General features: G+C 37.3%; 1 protein-coding gene across 6 annotated transcripts in view; it reads right to left on the bottom strand.

Annotated features, from left to right (window-relative positions):
- Nucleotides 1-20,797, bottom strand: part of MND1 (meiotic nuclear divisions 1) — a 63,113-nt gene that overhangs the window by 34,025 nt on the left and 8,291 nt on the right. For all 6 annotated transcript variants that reach the window (XM_072773701.1, XM_072773698.1, XM_072773697.1 and 3 more), the window contains exons 3-4: nt 17,469-17,526; nt 13,695-13,843 (exon numbers count right to left, since the gene is read on the bottom strand). In XM_072773701.1, coding sequence (XP_072629802.1) covers nt 13,695-13,843; nt 17,469-17,526 — 207 coding nt within the window. The remainder of the gene's footprint in view (nt 1-13,694; nt 13,844-17,468; nt 17,527-20,797) is intronic.

Raw genomic sequence — 20,797 nt, 5'->3', positions numbered from 1 at the left:
ATTATTGTAGTTTATAAGGTGATTATGCCATTAGGTGATGATCTTCTGTTCACTGCAGGAAAACAGTGGAATTACTCTTCTTTCCTCATTAACAAATGGGTAGAGGGTTTTACAAGAGAGAAAAATCTAAATTTTACTGAGAGAAAGTTGCACTGACTTCTACAAAACTACCATTTTAACAAATTGAACATAATTGATAATACTAATGCAGCAAGTAATATCATTCCAAACAATTTTTATTATCTTTTGTCATTTTCTTTTTTCTTCCTCCAAGTGTTTAAAAACAATGACAAGGGTAACAAACTACAAATGCAATGAGCCAGACGGTCTCCCTGTACTCTCTCCTGTCAAAATAGTCACTCACCTGCTACACTAGTTATCAGTGAGGGCCTCCAGTAAGCCAGGCCCTCACTGGAGGTTTCAATATTGCCCTTTTATGGATTAAGAAATGGAAATCCAGAGAGAGTAGGTAATTTTGACTAGGTAGTAAATGGCAATATTGTTAGTTGAATCCAGGTCACTGGACATCAAAATCTGCGTTTTCCAAAGAGAATCCTGTTTTTTTGGGTATCATATGTTAAATCTGTCAATACTGGGACGCCTGGGTGGCTCAGCAATTGAGCGTCTGCTTTCAGCTCAGGGCGTGATCCCCCTGCAGGAATCCAGTCCTGCATGGAGCTCCCCACAGGGAGCCTACTTTTCCCTCTGCCTCTCTCTCATGAATAAATAAAATCTTAATAAATGAATACATAAATAAATAAATCTGTCAACATTTTTAAAAAGATCAATTGATTGATTGATTGATTGATGACAGACACACAGAGAGAGAGGCAGAGACACAGGCAGAGGGAGAAGCAGGCTCCATGCAGGCTCAAGGATTGCGCCCTGGGCCAAAGGCAGGCGCCAAACCGCTGAGCCACCCAGGGATCCCATCTGTCAACATTTTAAATACTAATAAACAATGTCTAAGACAATTTCTAACAAGGAATCCTCAAAAACAAGCCATATTTTGAGCTATATGGCATATATTTAGCTAAGATTAATCTTTTGAAACAACATATTAAAACAAAATATCTTTGGTCAAGAAGAACCTTTCAACTGAAATAAATAAGAACCTCTGACATTTGAAAAAGTGGAAAAATCTGAGGCAGACCGTATTTATAGAAGTATAAATATACACTAATGAAAATGTGCAGCAAAAGTAGCAAAAAAAATATAAAAGAAAATGGTCAAATACTTTCATATTTCAGGAAAAATCAAAACACAAATATTATTTGTTGATTATAACACTACAGCTCAGCATCGCCACTGCAGTCTAAGGAGGGGGAAATCAAAGATAAAGCAGAGTGTTTTCTGTATAACTCAGGTAGTCATAGAGAATGGACTATATTATCATTAAACACTTTATTATCTGATCAATTATGCTACAGTTATAAAACTTACTACTCCCATAAAATAATGTCCTATTTATATTACTATGCCGGAGCCAACCCCTTCTGGCTTACTGACTCATAGAATCCATGTCCAACCTCCTTTCTCCCTTACCCATTTCCACTCACAGTCTCCTCTAGAAGTGGCAGTGTGACACTGCTTCAACCTATAAGAATTAAGCAAAGTCTATTGGAGAGCTTCTGGGAAAGCCTCTGTTTTCCTGCTAGGAGAGACAGTCATTCTAACAATTTCCCTTTCCCTCTTCCATACCATTCTTCAGATATGACTAAAGGAGCTATGAAGGCCATCTCATGACCATGATGGAAAGGCCAAGAGGATCACAAAGATGCCAAATCTGGTACCACTGAGTCATTGATCAAGATTAAGAGACACCTACCTCTGGATTGCATGTGAGAAAAATAAACTTCCAATTAAGCCACTATTAGTCAAATATCCAATTACTTGCAGACAAAAGTAATTGTCATCAAACATCTTAGAAAACTTTAAAGCTGGTAAGAACATGGTTTAGAAGCTGGTCAGTTGTATGATGTGTTCATTCATTTATTTGTTCAAATGGTTAAATGTCTACTTTCTATCAGGCTTACTGTTAGGTTTTGGGGAGAGAAAGTTGAAAATAAAAAAAAAAAGTCATGCTCCAATAGAGCATGAACAAATTTCAATAATAGCAAAGAGGAACCATGAGATTTTTCTTTCATTTTGTCAGAATTCAAAGTCTAGGTTTAGGTCAGAGAACTCTAAGACCTGCCAGAATCAGTCCTGTTCTGTCCTCCCAAATGACAAATTGAAGCCAGGAAAGGAGGAAGAGGGTCTGGGAAGCAAGCAGAAAAGGTAGACATTTCTGATAACCCTGGTGAGAATTTCTGACAACCTTGACCTACCTACAGATGTTGTCCACACTATCAGGGCAAAGGAGGTGCAAAGCAGCTCTCTTGCCTGTGTTATCTGGAGCACAGGGGGCCTGGAACTGCTCCATCTCATTCTTACAGACCCAGAATGGGCGGGGACCCTTAGCTGGCAGTGAGAGTAGCCATGTTCCAGAAAAGGAAAAGGTGCACTAAACCAAGGACGAGATGCAGTTGCAAGGCAAAGGACTAAGGAAGGACCCTGGTACTTCAGGTAATGCCAGCCTAGATAAATGCTAAACACCAGAGTCTTCTTCCAAAGCCCTTCCTATGTACACTAGGGTGCAGATGTTCACCCCACAGAGAAAGTGGGCCACTGGGGTGGGAAGAATCCAAACTGGCTGAATTTACCTCAGTTTATTGAGTTTATTGAGAAATCCCTCAAGTGACTTAGTTTTTTACTACGAGGAAGAATAGGCTCAAATTCGAAATTAGGTTTAATTTTTGCATGTGTAAGTTTGTAGCTTGAGCATTTCTAGTGGTTGTGTAAGGTTTTGGAGTATAGCTTCACTCAGAAACATCACTGTCATCATTCATGCTACCTGAACCTGACTTTCAGAGAACACAGCCAGCATGAGTTCTCCATTTGTACACCAAGACAAGCAACAAACGGGAAACTTACATTTATTTTTATTATTTTTTTAAAAAATTTATTTATTTATTCGTGAGAGACAGAGAGAGAGAGAAAGAGAGAGAGAGAGAGAGGCAGAGACACAGGCAGAGGGAGAAGCAGGCTCCATGCAGGGAGCCCGATGTGGGACTTGATCCCGGGTCTCTAGGATCAGGCCCTGGGCCAAAGGTGGTGCTAAACCGCTGAGCCATCCAGGGATCCCCGAGCATGTGACTCTTGACCTCAGTTTGAGCCCCAGGTTGGGTGCAGTGTTTATTTTTTTAAAAAAAGCATTTCTATGTATTAGTCATTGTGTAAGCAGTTCTATAGCACACATTTAGTTGTCACAACTACCCTATTTAGTAGGAAACAGTAGGAACATTTTACATATGAGAAAAGAGAGGCAGCAGAGATTTCCAGTAAATGGAAGAAGTTGGATTTGAATCTAAAGAATCTGGGTCCTGAGTCTACTCTGTTAAGCCACTGCCTTAACATACTGGTCTCTGTACTCACTATGCCCTTCACCCATAACACCCTTATGAACTCCCATAATTCTTGCCAGAACCAACTTAAATGTCTTCTTCCATAACCACAAAGGATATCCTCAGCAGAATTAACTTTCACCTCTCCCTGTACTACCATCTTCTTCGGTATAACACATATCACACACAATGATTTGTGGACATGCGTGTCTCCTCACTAGACTGTGAGGTCCTGGGGACAGGAACTACCTAATTTATGATTATGTCCCTCTCATTAGTCCCAATGCCTACCACGGAAAGCATTCACTCTACACATTCACTGAACTGAATGAATTTCAATCAAAGCAATGCTTATTTTTATGTAAAAACATTTCAGAGTTGTCCACATAGTCCAGGAGTGGACCTACTCTTTATTCACTCAGTTTAGGCAATAAATAATCTGTATTTTCATTTCTAAAAACTAGTTTAAAAATAAATCTTTAATTATCATAAAAGAATCTACTAGTTTCTCCCAAAATCAATACACTGTGTCTGAAATCCAGCTTACTGTGGATTTCAAAATGTAATGCTTAACACAAACCTACTTCTAGAAAATGTGTCCCCTAGACTACCTTCCACTCCTAATAAATTGGTTGCAAATCAGAACTTAAAGGACTATGGAAGACCTTAGCAGAGCAAAAAATTTTTAAAAAGCTATGATTTCCGTAATCCTGACCTCTTAATTAAATTTTAAAAATCAGTTAAAAACTGCTATATAGATTTGCTGCAGCACTAATGAAATTCTCTGAATCAGTGGATGGTTTCATTAGAACTAACTTTATATCTTTTGTTTCTTTTAATTCTCACTCACTGGTCAAATATCTGTCATTTACCAAGAACTGTGCCCAGTCCTGAGGATACAGGCTGATTATGTGATAGGGCTGAGTAAACTAATAAGTGCAGCTCAGGGTGGTGGATTGGAGTTACACTCAGGGTACTATGGCAGTTAAGAAAAGAAATATCCATGTCAGAACAAGCAGTCCTGGAAGGGTAGACAGGGGCATGAATACAAAAATAAAAGCATATTGGAAATGGTATTCCTTTTGGGAACAGACTAAAAAATGTGCATTTCAAATTGTAGTGGTCAGCTATTTCCAATACTGCCAGGTGACTCTGTATGACTAGCATATCAAGCACAATAATTATTGCCCATATCCAGTAAAGTACATATTATAGGACAACACCCTACATCCATCAATAAAGCTAAGGTAAAATAAAGGAAGTCATTTCCTTGAGGTTGAAATTATTCCTTCATTTTTAAAGCCAAGCTATTTGAAATAAAGAAAAGGAGAACTAGGAGATAATGCAAAGAATGGCTGATCCTAATGCATTTTTGTCTTGCTTTTCTTTATAAAAAATATTCAAAAAGACCACGGACACACACACACTGCCACATACATATACACTTTTCCTCTCTCTCTCTCTTTTTTAAAGATTTTATTAATTTATTCATGACAGACACATAGAGAGAGAGAAAGAGGCAGAGACGCAGGCAGAGAGAGAAGCAGGCTCCATGCAGGGAGCCTGACGTGGGACTTGATCCTGGGTCTCCAGAATCACGCCCTGGGCTGAAGGCAGGCACCAAACCGCTGAGCCACCCGGGCTGCCCTCTCTCTCTCTTTCACACATACACTCATACATACACACAGACTAAAATCATTATCATATAGGGAAAAATCAGCAAGTTTTAGCCAAAACTCCTGAAACAGTTATCAAGAAGAAAAAAATCATCTCTTGACCTTTAAAAAGTTCTATACGTTCTTCAGGATACAGAGAAATGCCACTTCACTGGGGAGTTCCCATAATGTAATTAATTTTGAAGCTATGTAAAAATTCGCAACAAAAACTTCTGAGAAAAAGATCTAATTATTTCTATTCTCTGTTGAATCAAAAGAGTTGCTTCTACTACCATCCAAACAGCATAACATATTTGCATATATTTCAGAAGAACTAGCAGACTTAACCATGCACCACTACCCTCAGCTCCACATAAATTTTTCTTGCCCAAGAAAGTTACAATTTACGTGAAAAGGCCCAGGAATGTATCTACGTCATAGCTATTTAGAGACCAGCTTAACAATTATTTCTTCCACCCAACCCAAGTATTTATTTCAACCATGCAGAAATAAACTACTACATATTGCACTGTTGTCAGCAACATTTATAAGGTCTTACTCATCTATATAGAGGGGGAATTTTTTGCTTAATATCACAATGTAACGTTATTTTCTAAGTTTATAATCTAATTTTTAAAAGCAATTACATCAGCAAAATAAATAAAAATATACATTTTCAACTTCCCCTGCTTGGTGTACATAATAAAATCCAACCAACTACTAAGACACCCCATACTGTGGGCCTCAATACAATTTCCAACCTTATCTTCCCATTACTACTATACAACAAAACCCAACATCTTTCCAAACTGGTCACCAACTATCCACTGAACATTATTTGCTTTAAAGTTTTGTTTAACTGTGGTTATGTGGAAGGAATATGGAGTCAAAATGCCTGGATTCAAATCTTGCTTTACCATTTACTAATACTGTCACCTTGGGCAACTTAAATTTACTCTCTTGGTGTCTCAGTCTTTTCACATAGGTAGAGTTAATAATACCCACAGCTCATGCAGTCGTTAAGAGTCAAATGCTAGGGGATCCCTGGGTGGCTCGGTGGTTTAGAGCCTGCCTTTGGCCTAGGGCTTGATCCCGGAGTCCTGGGATTGAGTCCCGCATTGGGCTCCCTGCATGGGGCCCTGCCTGCCTCTTTCTCTGTCTCTAATGGATAAATAAATAAAATCTTAAAAAAAAAAAAAAAAAGAGTCAAATGCTGGAAAGCATGTAAAAGCTCTGCCATGGTATGAATGTTTGTGTTCCCCCCAAAGTTCAGACGTTGAAATTCTAACCCCCAAAGATAATGTTGATAACCTTAGGTAGGTAAGGCCTTTGGGAGGTATTGATGTCATGAAGCTGGAGCCCTCAGGAATGGGATTACCACATAAAGAGGCTTCAGAGAGATTCCTAAGCAATTTAACCACCTGAGGATACAAGAAGCCTGTGACCCAGGAGAGTACTCCTACCTGACCAGCCTCCGGAATTATGAGAGAACAAGTTTTGTTGTTTAAAAGCTACCCAGTCTGGGGTATTTTGTTATAGCAGCCTAAATGGACCAAGATAAACTCTTAAAACCATACCTAAGTATTCAATGAATTTTGGCTGCCATTCTCAACATCAGCATAAGTGGCTCCCTCTGTCCCCCTTGAGAATCTCTCCATCTATCTAAATCTACTCAACTTGCAGCCCAAAATATTTTTAAGAAGTCTCCCTGAAGTATGTGGATTTATAAATATCTTCCATCCTCTAAACTCATAACAATTAGGACCCATAGAACAGACAATATTTGGCACTAATCTTACATAAACTAAAAAGCTAATTATGTCTTTTCATAAAAAGTTAATCATTTAAGGTATTTATCTTGCTTTACTAAGTACAGTGTAAATTATTCAACATGAAACATATATTTTAGTATTTTTTTATGATTTTATTTATTTATGAGAGACACACAGAGAGAGAAAGAGGGAGGGAGGGAGGGAGGGAGGGAGAGAGAGAGAGAGAGAGAGAGAGAAAGGCAGAGACACAGGCAGAGGGAGAAGCAGGCTCCATGCAGGGAGCCTGACGTGGGACTCGATCCCGGGTCTCCAGGATCAGGCCCTGGGCTGAAGGCGGTGCTAAACCGCTGAGCCACCCAGGCTGCCCATATTCTAGTATTTTCATATTGCCCAAAGAACTTAGCATACTGCATGCACAGAGCAGGCATATAGTAATATCTGTCAAAGCAGTTAATGCGACCCACACATAGTTGATGGGCTATTTGCCATCTTAGAAAATATTAAAGAGAAACATAAATTATAACCATGAGGCTTTAGACTGTCTTTAATAATGATCAATACATACAACCTAAAAAAAATAATAATAAAAAATACATACAACCTAAAGTCAAGGGAGAAAAAAAAAGTGCTTCTTGATTTAATTTTCAGATCTACTATAAGAATGTCCATTCTCAAGAGAAGAATACATTCCTGTACATAATTGGAATCACGGGCAGAACCAAAGCACAACAGAATGATGAAAAGGAAGGGAGGGAAGGAAGGAGAAAGAAGGGAGGAGGGGGAGGGAGGGAGAAGGAGGGGGAGATGGGGAGAGGAAGAGAGAGAGAGAAAGAAAACTTAGAGTTTCCCCCACTCTCTCTCTAACCTGGAAGTAATTAATAAGAAACTCAAAAGGAAGCTAACCTTTTACTTTGGCTGAATAAACTAATCCTTCCGAGCAACCTTGAATTTGGAATCTGGTTCACTGCAACACTGAGTGAGTACTTTCTATCTTTATATAAATCCCAACTTCTCTCGCAGCACTTTTAATTACCACTCATTCACAATTCATATTACAATTTTCACTCTTAATTTCACTCTTTCATGTGCAGAATATCTTTAGCACAGGTTACAGGTTCTTAAAAATCATGAATCTTGACTTCTAGTTTTACAAATTACCTCCAGTGTCTGATAAAATGTTTTGCACAGGGGTGCCTGGGTGGCTCAGCAGTTGGGTGTCTGCCTTTGGCCCAGGGCGTGGTCCCGGTCTCGATTTGGCTGGGATCGAGTCTCACATCGGGCTTCTGCGTGGAGCCTGGTTCTCCCTCTGCCTGTGTCTCTGCCTCTCTCTCTCTTTCTCTCTGTGTGTCTCTCACAAAGAAATAAATAAAAATCTTAAAAAAAAAAAAAAAAAAAAACCAACAACCCAGAATGTAGCAGATGTAGAGACGTCACTTTCAAGATTAAGTTGCCAAGGAACCCAGTAGCTTCTGTCTTAGACTCCCCACATATTTGCTCTGTGGAAAGCTAGCTGCCATACTGCAAGCTGTCCTATGGAGAAGCCCTGGATATAAGGAATGAGGGAGGCCTCCATCTAAAAACAATCAAGGAATCAAGGCCCCTTAGTCCAACAGCCTTCAAGGGACTAAATCCAATAACCATATGGTTGAGTTTGGAAATAAATCCTCTCCCAGATGAGGCTTCTGATGAAAATGCAGCTCTGGCCATCTGTTTGACTACAACTTTATGTGAGACTCTGAGCCAGAGGTACCTAACTAAGCCATGCCCGGATCCACAGAAACTGTGAAATATCAGCATTTGTTTCTCTGAGCCCAAAGTTTTGGAGTACACAGTTTGTTACAAAATGATAGGCAATTAATAAAAATATCTAAGTCACATTTATGTAAAAGAAGTTTTCAAAGCAATTTCATTCATTTAGAATACATTCAGCTACAATAACAGAGTACTTAACTAAAACTGGATTAAACAGTCCAGAGGTTAGGCAGTCCAAGGCTAGTGCAGCATCTCAAAATGCCATCAGAGATCCAAACCTTTTATTCAAGCTCTGACATTAAGGAATAGGTCTTCATCCTAATGCTTGTTATTGTAGAATTACAATATGATCTCATGTCCATGTGATGGAAAAGAAGGGTAAGGGGTTTGCCTTTACCAGGAAAGTAAACATTTTCCTACAAGCCTCAAAACTAGTCTTCTACATACATCTCACTCATCAGAACAGTTTTCCATTCCTTTAGTTGCAAGGGAGTACGGGAAGAGGAGCATTTTTTTGGTAAGATACACTGCTGTCTCAAAAAATGTTTAGTAAAAAAAAAAAAGTTTAGTAAAGAAGAAAAGGCAATGCTCATTACATAGAAAACCAACAGTATGTGTCAAAGCAATACATTATATTATGGTAAAACTAAAAATATTACAGAAGGCCTAAACACCATAAGCTTTGGGAGGTTGAGATGGCTTCTCAGAAGAGAGATGTTTAGAATTTGGCTAGGTAGAAAAGAAGGGCAAGGGAATGGTCAAAGAGTATAAAAGAACAAAAGCCATGAAGACAGGAAAATGCAATAAGGCCTAAAAGTAAATTACCCTGTATAGTTTCTAATTTTATGATTAATTTTTAAAAACAGTTGCTGAGTGATGAATATGCATTTGTTTCCTAGCAGGGAAAAAATGCAGCATCATGTTTAAAAGATAAAAAAAGGGGCAAAAGGATCTGAATAGACATTTCTCTAAGGAAGATCACAAATGGCCAGTAAATACATGTAACGATGTGCAACCTCATTAGTCATCAGGGAAATGGAAAACAAAACCATAATAAGATGCCACTTTACAACCACTAAGATGGCTAGATTCAAAAAAGTCAGGTAATATTAAGTTTTAGTGAGGATGCGGTGAAATTGGAAGCTTCACATACTGCTGGTAAGAATGTAAAATGGTGCAGCCAATTTAGAAAGAAGTCCAGAAGTTCTTCAAATAATTAATCATATCATATGACCCAGTAATTTCCAAGAGAAATGAAAACATATATCCATGCAAAAACTTGTACATGAAGTTTATAGCAGCATTGCCAAAAGGTGGAAACAACCCAAATAGCCATCAACTGAAGAATGGATAAATAAGATGTGGTAAATTCATACAATGGAATATTATTTGGCCATAAAAAGGAATGTCACACTGATATATACTACAACATGGACAAACCTTGAAAACATTATACTAAATGAAAGAAGCCAGTCATGAAAGATACATATTATGTGATTCCATTCATATTAAATTTCACAAGGAAATTTACAAGAAACAGAAAGTAGCTTACTGGGGGGCACTTGGATGGCTCAGTCAGTTGAGTGTCTAGCTCTTAACTTAGGCTCAGTCACATCTCAGGGTCTGGAGATCGAGCCCCAAGTTGGGCTCTGTGCTCAGGGCAGAGTCTGCTTGAGATTCTCTCTCTCCCTCTGCCCCTCCCCTGGCTCACATGTACTCTCTCTCTGTAAAATAAATAATATCTTAAAATGGGGGTGCCTGGGTAACTCAGTGGTTGAGCATCTGCCTTTGGCTCAGGTTGTGATTCCAGGGTCCTGGGATCAAGCCCCACATCAGGCTCCCTCCAGGGAGCCTGCTTCTCCCTCTGCCTGTATCTCTGCCTCTCTCTGTGTCTCTCATGAATAAATAAGTAAAATCTTTGAAGAAAGAGAAGGAAGGAGGGAAGGAAGGAAGGAAGGAGAAGAGAAAAGAAAGAAAAGAAAAAAGAAAAAGAAAAAAGAAAAGAAAAAAAGAGAAAAAAGAAAAGAGAAAAAAATTAAGTAACTTACTGGCTACCTATAGCTAAGGAAGTGTAGGTGAGCTGCTACCACCTAGGTCCAAATCACCATTACTTCACAGCTGGATTATTCCAAGAATTTAACCTACCTGTTTCCCTGCTTCCATTCTTTGCCCACCAATAGATTCCAAGTGCCTAGAATAGTATCTGGCACACAGAAGACAGCAGGTATTCAGTAATTTTGTTGTTTATTATTCTCACTCCAAGTCCTGTGTTCTTTTCTAGTTTTTTCTCTCAATTTATTTTGTAAGTATCTATCCTGGTAGGAGAGAGAGTGTTACTCAGCATTCAAACCCCCTTCTTATTTCGGAGAATTGCTGGTGCCAACAGGAGGGACCTAACTCCCAACATAGAAACCCCAATTATTTATTTCCCCAGTCCCCCTGGCAACTAGAGTATGGGCATATAACCCAGGCTTGGCCAATCACATGTACTTCCCAAAACTGTGACTAGCAGCTGGGACAGAAGTTCTTTATTTTGGGGTGGGTTGTTTTGTTTTGTTTTGTTTTGTTTTGTTTTGGCAGGGGGCAGGGAGGGAAGGTGGGTAGCAGCAACATCTGCTTCTTTAGCCAGGGTCAGGAGTACCAGTGGAACCATCTTCGGAGGTCACCAATGTCAGCAGAGCTAGGTGCAGTGTTCATGGCACTGGGGCTGAACAATCCTCATCACACAGGTTTCATGGTGTGACTTTGGCTGTGGTCTGGCTGTGCACCTTCCCTCAGTTCCTGTCTACTTTTAGAACTGGGTTTCTAACCTTCTTAGTGATGCTGCAAGTCCATCTTGTATCTTTCAATAAATTCCTTTTCTGCTGTTAACCAGAGTTAGTTTGTGTTGTTTATAACTAAAAACATAGACTGAGGGCTGCCTACAAATTTTGACCTTCTTAAACCCAGAAGCAACATTTTCAAAAGTGGTGCTTCAGGATTTTCCTGTGAAGAAATGTAATCCCATAGTATCACCAAACAGGAAAAAAACTCCTCTCCTTTACTTTTTTTTTTAAAGATTTTATTTATTCATGAGAGCTAGAGAGAGAGAAAGAGAGAGAGAGACAGGTAGAGGAAGAAGCAGGCTCCATGCAGGGAGCCCAATGCCGGACTCAATCCCAGGACTATGGGATCACACCCTGAGCCAAAGGCAGATGTTCAACCACTGAGCCATCCAAGGGTCCCTTCTTTACTATTCTTGATTAACTTTTCCTATTCCTGTTATCTTCTGTCTTCTTCTAATCAGGGGTCTTCCTTGCTTCACCCAAAAACAAGTGCATAGCCCTTTTCCCTGAAGTTCCACTTCTTGCCTACACTGTAAATTCCACATAATTCACCCCCTCGGTTGTATAAAAGAATAAAAAAATTAAATTAAAATGCAATAGAATTTTGTAGTACGGACAAAATACATGTTCTTGGAAGTAACTAAGATTTTCTTTGATAGCTGAATAAACAAACTGTGGCACATCTATGTAATGGAATATTATTCACCAATAAAGTGAAATGAGCTACCAAGCCACCAAAAGACACGGAAGAAACCTAAATGTGTATTACTAAGTGAAAGAATCCAATCTGAAAAGGCTATAGACCACAATTCCAACAGTATGACATTCCAGAAAAGGCAAAAGTATAAAATATTTTTTTAAAAAAATCACTGGTTATTAGGGATTAGGGGAGAGGAAAGGACAAATAACTGGAGCACAGAAGATTTTTAGGGCAGTGAACTATTCTGTATGACTCTGTAATTGTGGATACATGACATTTATGCATTTGTCCAAATTCACACAACATAAAATATAAAATGTGAACTCTAATGTAAATTATGGACCTTACTTAATAACAAGGTATCAATATTGACTCATCGAATGTAACAAATGTACCATGCTAAATACAAAATGCAAATCACAGCAGAAACTGTGTGTAGGTGGGGAGAAGGGGTGGTATAGGTATCCCCCCCTTTTCAAAAGTTCATATTATACCATTTTGCTTCTATGAAAGACCTACATTAGTACCTATTTTTGCTAACTAAAAGAAATCTGAAGAGTATTTTTGCTTATACCAAAAAAGGTAAAAAGCAAAAATAATGTTTTGGCATTCATTTTGCAGCAAGCCATAACAGAGGTAGCGTGCACCCAGAGCAGTGAAAGTGGCCCCACCAAGCTCCTTCCCTGGGAACAACACTCAGAATCTTAGCACGAGACTCCACAGTTTTAAACTGTGTCTATGAGCATCTGTGCTTTATCTTTATTTTGTGGGTCCATTAGCAAGATGTATCCTATGGGCATCAGAGAAGCCTAAGACAGGTTACTTTTGGGGTTCAGGAACATTCAGAAATTCTTTCCATATTGATTAATGGTAAGTGCATTTTCACTTTATGCCATTTTAGTTACAAAAGTTTTCATAGGAAAGCTCCACTTTGGATAGTGGGGGAGAACTACACAGTTGACCACTGAACAATGCAGAAGTTAGGGGCAAACCTCATGCAGTCCAAAATCTACATACAACTTTTGACTCTCCCCAAACTTAATTGCTAATAGCCCACTGTTGCCCAGAAGCCTTACCAATAATATAAACAGCTGTTTAACACATATTTTGTATAATAAATGTATTATGTACTATATTCTCAAAATAAAGCAAGCTAGGGAAAAGAAAATGTTAAGACAATCATTAAAAAGAAGAAGAAACATTTACAGTATTATATGTATTGAAAAAAAACCATGTATAAGTGGACTCATGCAATTCAAACTCATGTTTTTAAAGGGTCAACTGTATTTGCGATCTCTCTGTGCCTTCCCATCCATCTTGCTGTAACTCTAGAAAGAACATAAAATACTACAAAATAATATCATGGCATGTGGGAAGATTAAAGTTAAAACATTCTAAGCTCCTTGTATTGTTTAGGAGAAAGAAATGTTGATTATCTTTAGACTTTGAGTCAAATAATGCATGTTAAAAATTTAATGGAAACCACTAACTTCAAATTTCTTGCTTACAAAGCAAATCTGTAGATTTTAACTGTGATGGCTTACCTGAGATTCCAGAACCTCCAACTTGCGTTTCCTCGAATGAAGAGCTTTACTTGGAAAAGCCCAGTAATAATTAGACGTTCCAATCCTTTCACAGTCAACCATACCATCATCAACTAAGCTCTGAAGGACTTCTTTCACTGACATAGCGGCTAAAAGAGATCATTTTTAAAGACTCTAAATTAAGTCGCAACAGAAGTGTAATTAAAACGCTAAAAAAAAAAAAAGGCTAAAAACTGAAGATGATACTTGGAATAAATGTTACAGATCAAAGGTTAATTCATAAACAAATAAGGGGTTTTTAAAAATAACAAAAGAAGACAAATATGTGAATAGAAAAACAAAAGTACATCAGTGGACATCTACAAAAATACACAGTTAATAAAACTGTTCGGCCCTACTAATTAATTGAAGAAATGCAAAATAAAGGAATGAGATATGATGTCTTGACTACCAAATTAGAAATACTAAGAAATGTAATAAAACATTCAGGGTAATGAGTACTCTCAACATGGGAAGAAAATCTGGCAATATGTATCTAAAACCTTAGATGTGTACATGACTTTTATATAGACATTCCATTGTTATAAAATTCAGCCAAAAAAAATAATGATGGACATGCATAGGGATACTTGTCAAAGCACTGTTTTCAACAGCAAAAAATCATAAACTGGTCCAATAACCAAACTTTTAGAAGTATTTTATTGTGATGGGATTCCATGTAATCATTAATTTTTTTTTAAAGATTTTATTTACTCATTCATGATAGACAGAGAGAGAGAGGGAAAGAGAGGCAGAGACACAGGCAGAGGGAGAAGCAGTCTCCCTGCCGGGAGCCCGACGCGGGACTCGATCCGGTTGGTACTCCAGGATCGCGCCCTGGGCCAAAGGTAGGCGCCAAACCGCTGAGCCACCCAGGGATCCCCAATCATTAAATTTGTTATAAAGTATTTAATAGCATGGATATATATGCATTCAAAATCTATTATACAGAATTATTTTAAAAAAGGTAAAAGACAATATAGGCACTAAATGTGACAGTGGTTATCTTTGAATGGTAGGTAAGAACCAACTTTTATTTCCTCTTGTTCATTTTTCTTATTTTTTTCCAACAATGAATGTGTATTGCCTTTTTTGCTAAGAAAACTAAAAAAGATAGGGATCCCTGGGTGGCTCAGTGGTTTAGCACCTGCCTTTGGCCCAGGGCACGATCCTGGAGTTCTGGGATCGAGTCCCGCGTCAGGCTCCTGGCATGGAACCTGCTTCTCCCTCCTCCTGTGTCTCTGCCTCTCTCTCTTTCTATGTCTATCATATATAATAAATAAATAAATATTTTAAAAAAAGAAAACTAAAAAAGAAAAAAAAACTTGTGAACTGAATGTTACGGTTAGCAGTAAGATAAAAAATAAGCATCTTTAAAAAATAGCATGTAAGAATGTAGAGTCATATTTCATAAATGTTTGAAATTAATGAATAATTCTTACTTTCTATTAAGTAAAACGGTATCAAGAAATTATCCACATTTTAATGTCCACTTTAATTTTTCCTATAGTAGATCCCCAAATATAATAAAATCCATTAGAAAACTAAAGAGTTAATAAATTTAAAAAAATCAACACCAAATGTGCAAACCATTCAACCTTACTTGTAAAGAAGTACAAAGTGAAATGAAATGTCAAGGATTCTGAAAATGAAAATACAGTTCTGAGAAATGAATGTGAATATAATTTGGTATAGCCTTTCCTGAAGGCACTTTGAGAGTACATATTAAATGCCTAAAACGGGATGTCTGGGTGGCTCACACAGTTAAGCATCTTCCTTCAGCTCAGGTCATGATCTCGGGGTCCTGGGATCAAGCCCCACATCAGGTTCCCTGGCTCAGCAGGGAGTCTGCTTCTCCCTCCCCCTCTGCCTGTGTTCACTCTCCCACTCTCGCCGTCTCTCAAATAAATAAAATCTTTAAAAAGAAAATAAGAAAATGCTTAAAACTACACAAGTCTTTCTTTCTTTCTTTCTTTCTTTTTTTTTTTTGAGTAGGCTCCACACCCAGCATGGAGCCCACTGTGGGGCTTGAACTCAGGCATGAGATCAAGACCTGAGCTGAAGTCAAGAGTCATATGCTTAACCAATTGAGCCACCCAGGCACCACAAGTTTCTGTTTTCTATTCTACTTCTAGGAACATTTCCTAATGAAGTAGTAGGAGATATGGAAAAAAATTTATGGGTGAGGAGAGAAAGGGATGAATAGATGGAGCACAGGGGTTTTTTAGGGCAGTAAAAATACTCTGCATGATACTGTAATGATGGATCCATGTCATTATACACTTATCCAAACTCACAGAATGTATGACATCAAGGATGAATCCCAATGCAAACCATGGACTTTGGGTGATTACGATGTGTCAACTGTAACAAATGTACCACTGGGGAGTGATGTTGACAACAGGAGAAGCTGTGCATGTATGGGGAGCGGGAAACATTCAGGACATCTCTGTACCTTCCTCTCAATTTTTCTATGAATCTAAAACTGCTCTAAAAAATTAGTTTCTTAGAAAAAGAATTTAAAGATAGCACAATACACATTAATTTTAACAGCAAAATTTGGGAACAACCTAGACATTTAACAACAGGTAACAGGCTAAGCTAATTATTAATTATGGTACAGAATGAATCATTAGGGGATGCGGATACTGTAAGTCATTTTTTTAAAAAAGCAAACGACATAGGGAAATGTAGATGATATAATGTTATATGAAAAAATACACAAACTCAAAACTATATATGCAGTATGGTTCCTCTTAAAAAAAAAAAAAAAAGGACAGATATATACATACATAGACAGACAGAACCTAAGAATAAGCCATCAAAATACACCAAATGTTAACCATTGGTGATCCCAGAATAGAGGGCCTACGAACAATTTCTACTTTGATTATATACTTTATAATTTTCAAATATGTCAAAATAAACATGTATAGGTTATACAATGAAAATAAAGTTTAAAAATATATATACCACATGTAGTGGGTTTAACACTGACCCCTCAAAAGATAACCCCCAAAATCTGTGAATGTGAACTTATTTGGTAAAAGGACACCATTAAGGATCATAAATGAAATCATCTGAGATTTAGGGTAGGTCCCAAATCCAATGACACGTATCGTTATAAGAGACAAAATGGGAAAAAACAAAGGCGGAGTCTATGTGAAAACAGAGGAAGAGATCGGAATGATTTGTCTATTAAGCCAAGCACTGGTGGCAACAACCAGAAGCTAGGAGAGAAGTATGAAATAGACTCCCTTCAGAATCTCTGGAAAGAACCAACCCTACCAACACCTTGATTTTAGACTTCTGGTCTCCAGAACTATGAGAAAATAAGTTCTATTGTGTTAAGCCACCAGGTTTGTGGCAATTTGTTACAATAATATAGAAAACTAATATACCATGTAAAAATACAAAGTCATATTTAACAAATACCAGAACACACATCAACAGTTTTTGCTTCTTTTGAAGTAAATTACACCTATAAATAAATAAAGGTGTATATTTGTGTATCGATGTGTGTGTATAGATACAGGTATGCATGTGTACTCCATTTTAATTTTCCTAAAGCAGACATTCTACACATAAGAATCATGGCCATGGCCCAAAGATACCATGTAAGGTCTTTTACAAATATTCTTCATCTCTAGAACTTTATGTTTTCATAAAGTGAGACTGCTGCAGCAAAGATGACCAATGTTTCCCAAAATATCTCAGCACATCTTTGATACTCACTAATGCCTTTCTCTTTGGGAGCAATCTTCTCCATGTCTTTTAACTGAAACACATCTTTCTGTTTAAAAGAGATTGAAAAAAAAAAAGAGATAAAAATATGTATTTATTTCCTACTATATATTTATATTTACCATAATTATATTAACAAAACATTGTACTATAAAAGCTGTGCCTAGTAACTGCAACAGAATCAAGTATTTTAGAGCTAGAAGAAATTGCAATTATCCTGTTCAATATCTTCAACACAATTTAAAAGGGACAGATTTTGCACAAATATGCAAGTCTTTAAAGTAAATGGAGAGCAGAATGTAAAGAACATCTTCTCAATGAAGTATAAAAACTACTTATAATGAATTATTTAACATGAGATAATTACCTTCTCTTGGACGCTTTAAGAAAACAGTGATTTGCTTAGCATATATCATATATCACAGATTTAGCAGTTCTAACTAAAAGCAAAACAGACAACTGTCAAGATTTGTTTATATTTAAGGTTTCCTGGAAGAGCTATACCTAAACAATAGGAAAATTATATAATTTTGACTATCAATTATTCACCTATACAGTCAGCATGTTCATGATATGCAAAACAAAATATGGGAATATAAACATGTAGAATATTTAATATTGCTTGTAGTTGGAAAAAAAAATCTACGTAGAACATTCCTTTATTCTTGTACTAAGCCTTGGTTGAAGTGGTAAAATGAGTTTGGATAATAAAAATGAAAAGACTCAAGCATTCAATAATTGTAACAGAATTATTGTGATTGTTTTAATGGACATCTAGGATCTATTTCTTCTAACTTCAATAGGTTGGAAGGTAACTCCGGGATCCCTGGGTGACACAGTGGTTTGGCGCCTGCGTTTGGCCCAGGGCATGATCCTGGAAACCCGGGATCGAATCCCACGTCGGGCTCCCGGTGCATGGAGCCTGCTTCTCCCTCTACCTATGTCTTTGCCTCTCTCTCTCTCTCTCTCTCTGTGACTATCATAAATAAATAAATAAATAAATATAAAAAAAAAAGAAGGTAACTTCAATAGGATAGAAACTAGACTTCAGCTCTTCCCCCGAGTGGCCTGAGGTGACCTCCGGAGATGGTTCGCTACTCGCTGGACCCAGAAAACCCTACAAAATCATGCAAGTCGAGAGGTTCAAATCTTCGTGTTCACTTTAAGAACACACGTGAAACTGCCCAGGCCATCAAGGGTATGCATATTCGAAAAGCCACCAAGTATCTGAAAGATGTCACTTTGCAGAAGCAGTGTGTGCCATTCCGTCGCTACAATGGTGGAGTTGGTAGGTGTGCGCAGGCCAAACAGTGGGGCTGGACACAGGGTCGGTGGCCCAAGAAGAGTGCTGAATTTTTACTGCACATGCTTAAAAATGCGGAGAGTAATGCTGAACTTAAGGGTTTAGATGTAGATTCTCTGGTCATTGAGCACATCCAGGTGAATAAAGCCCCCAAGGTGCGACGTAGAACCTACAGGGCTCATGGCCGGATTAATCCATACATGAGCTCTCCCTGCCACATTGAGATGATTCTTACTGAAAAAGAGCAGATTGTTCCTAAACCAGAAGAGGAGGTTGCACAGAAGAAAAAGATATCCCAGAAGAAACTGAAGAAACAAAAACTTATGGCCCGGGAGTAAATTCTGCATAGAATAAATGCAAATAAAAAAAAAAAAAAAAAGAAACTAAACTTCATAAAAATTTAAAATTTCTGTTCATGCAAGGGCACTATTAAGAAACTGAAAAGACAAATAGTGACTAGAATATTCACAAAACACAATTTCTGACAAAAGACTGGTATCCAGCATGTATAAAGAACTTCTTTAAAGGGTATACCCTCTTCCCTCCCCCCTCCAAAAAAAATGAACACCTAGATAAAGGAGTGGACAGATGAATATATATGTGATAAAGTAAGCAGAGTAAAATGTTAACGTAGAATATAGATGTTAGGCATATAGGTATTTACCGCAAAATTCTTTCATCTTTCATAATAAAATATTGGGAGAAGTAACTTCATCTCACTAAAGATTTAGTAAATTAAGGAAAATACTGTCATTGGTCTTAAAGTATAAAATCAATTTTTGCATGTCTATAAATAAACCGTTTAAAGATAATATTTTAGGGTCTCAGAAAATATGCAATAAATTACTGCCTTCAGGCGTCCAATACATTTCTAAAAATCAATTAATCAAATCTATCTGCAACCATTTTAGATTCCCTGGAAAAAGAATATGAAGTCACTGAGACATATGCCTATATGTGGTCATCAAGGAAGAGCTCTGGACATATTGGCTGCCCCCATGGCATTTCTGTGTAAATAAGAGGGCTTGCAAAGTACTAGCTTCAGAACTAAAATGTGGTCACTTAAGTGAACAGAGAATATGGTCTCAAGGAAATATTAGTTCTCCATAGTATTAAATAGAAGTAATAAAGGAGAGATGAATATAATGGCTCTAAACCTTTATACACACACACACACACACACATATATTTTTACACATATAACACATATAAACATACAAATTTTTATGTTTTTTAAAACTTATGTCTATAAATAAATAAAATCACATGTAAGATCACATGAAAGGCATATAGTTATAAAGCTAGACAACTTGTAATTAAGTACTTATGACCTGAACATTGTAACAATTTACATGGATTATCTTATTTAGCCCTCATACCAACACTGTCAGCTAGGTGCAATTATTACTATCCTTTTTAATAGGCAAGGAAACTGAGACATAGGTCCAATACTTGCTTAAGGTCACAAAGTTATTTGGTAAAACAGATTTCAGGTGCAAGTGCTCTCATTGAATTATATTGCTCTCATGCTACTAAGTTTTTCTATTACATTAGCAACTTCAAATATACATACATTTGTATAATATTTGTACGTACATATAAACATACACGAGTGAATATATAGGAATATATGAACTAAAATCAATCAATACAATCAATTTCTAGCTTTACATAAAAACTCAGTGACTACTGAACTTCTGGAAGCTACTACCACTCATCAATATGATGTTATTCATTGATAGCAGGGTTGAAAAATTTTCAATCTGAAACAGCCAATTTTGATACTTGAGTAAATTAACAATATTATAAATGACAAAATCATTTCCCCCACCACTCACCTCAGCTTTCCACTGCCTAGTAAGAATTAAATCTACTTTTCTTGCTGAGACCATAGGAAAAATATTTAAACTCAGTAGAAGAGTCATAATCCCCACATATAAACTTTATCAATTTATCTTCCTAATCATCATCATTCTTTTTAAAAGATTTTATTTATTTATTTATTAATTTATGAGAA

Source organism: Canis lupus, chromosome 13 (assembly GCF_048164855.1).
Source record: "Canis lupus baileyi chromosome 13, mCanLup2.hap1, whole genome shotgun sequence".
NCBI lineage: Eukaryota > Metazoa > Chordata > Mammalia > Carnivora > Canidae > Canis > Canis lupus.
The sequence above is the reverse complement of the archived record's forward strand: the minus strand, read 5'-3'. Positions and strand labels throughout refer to the sequence as shown.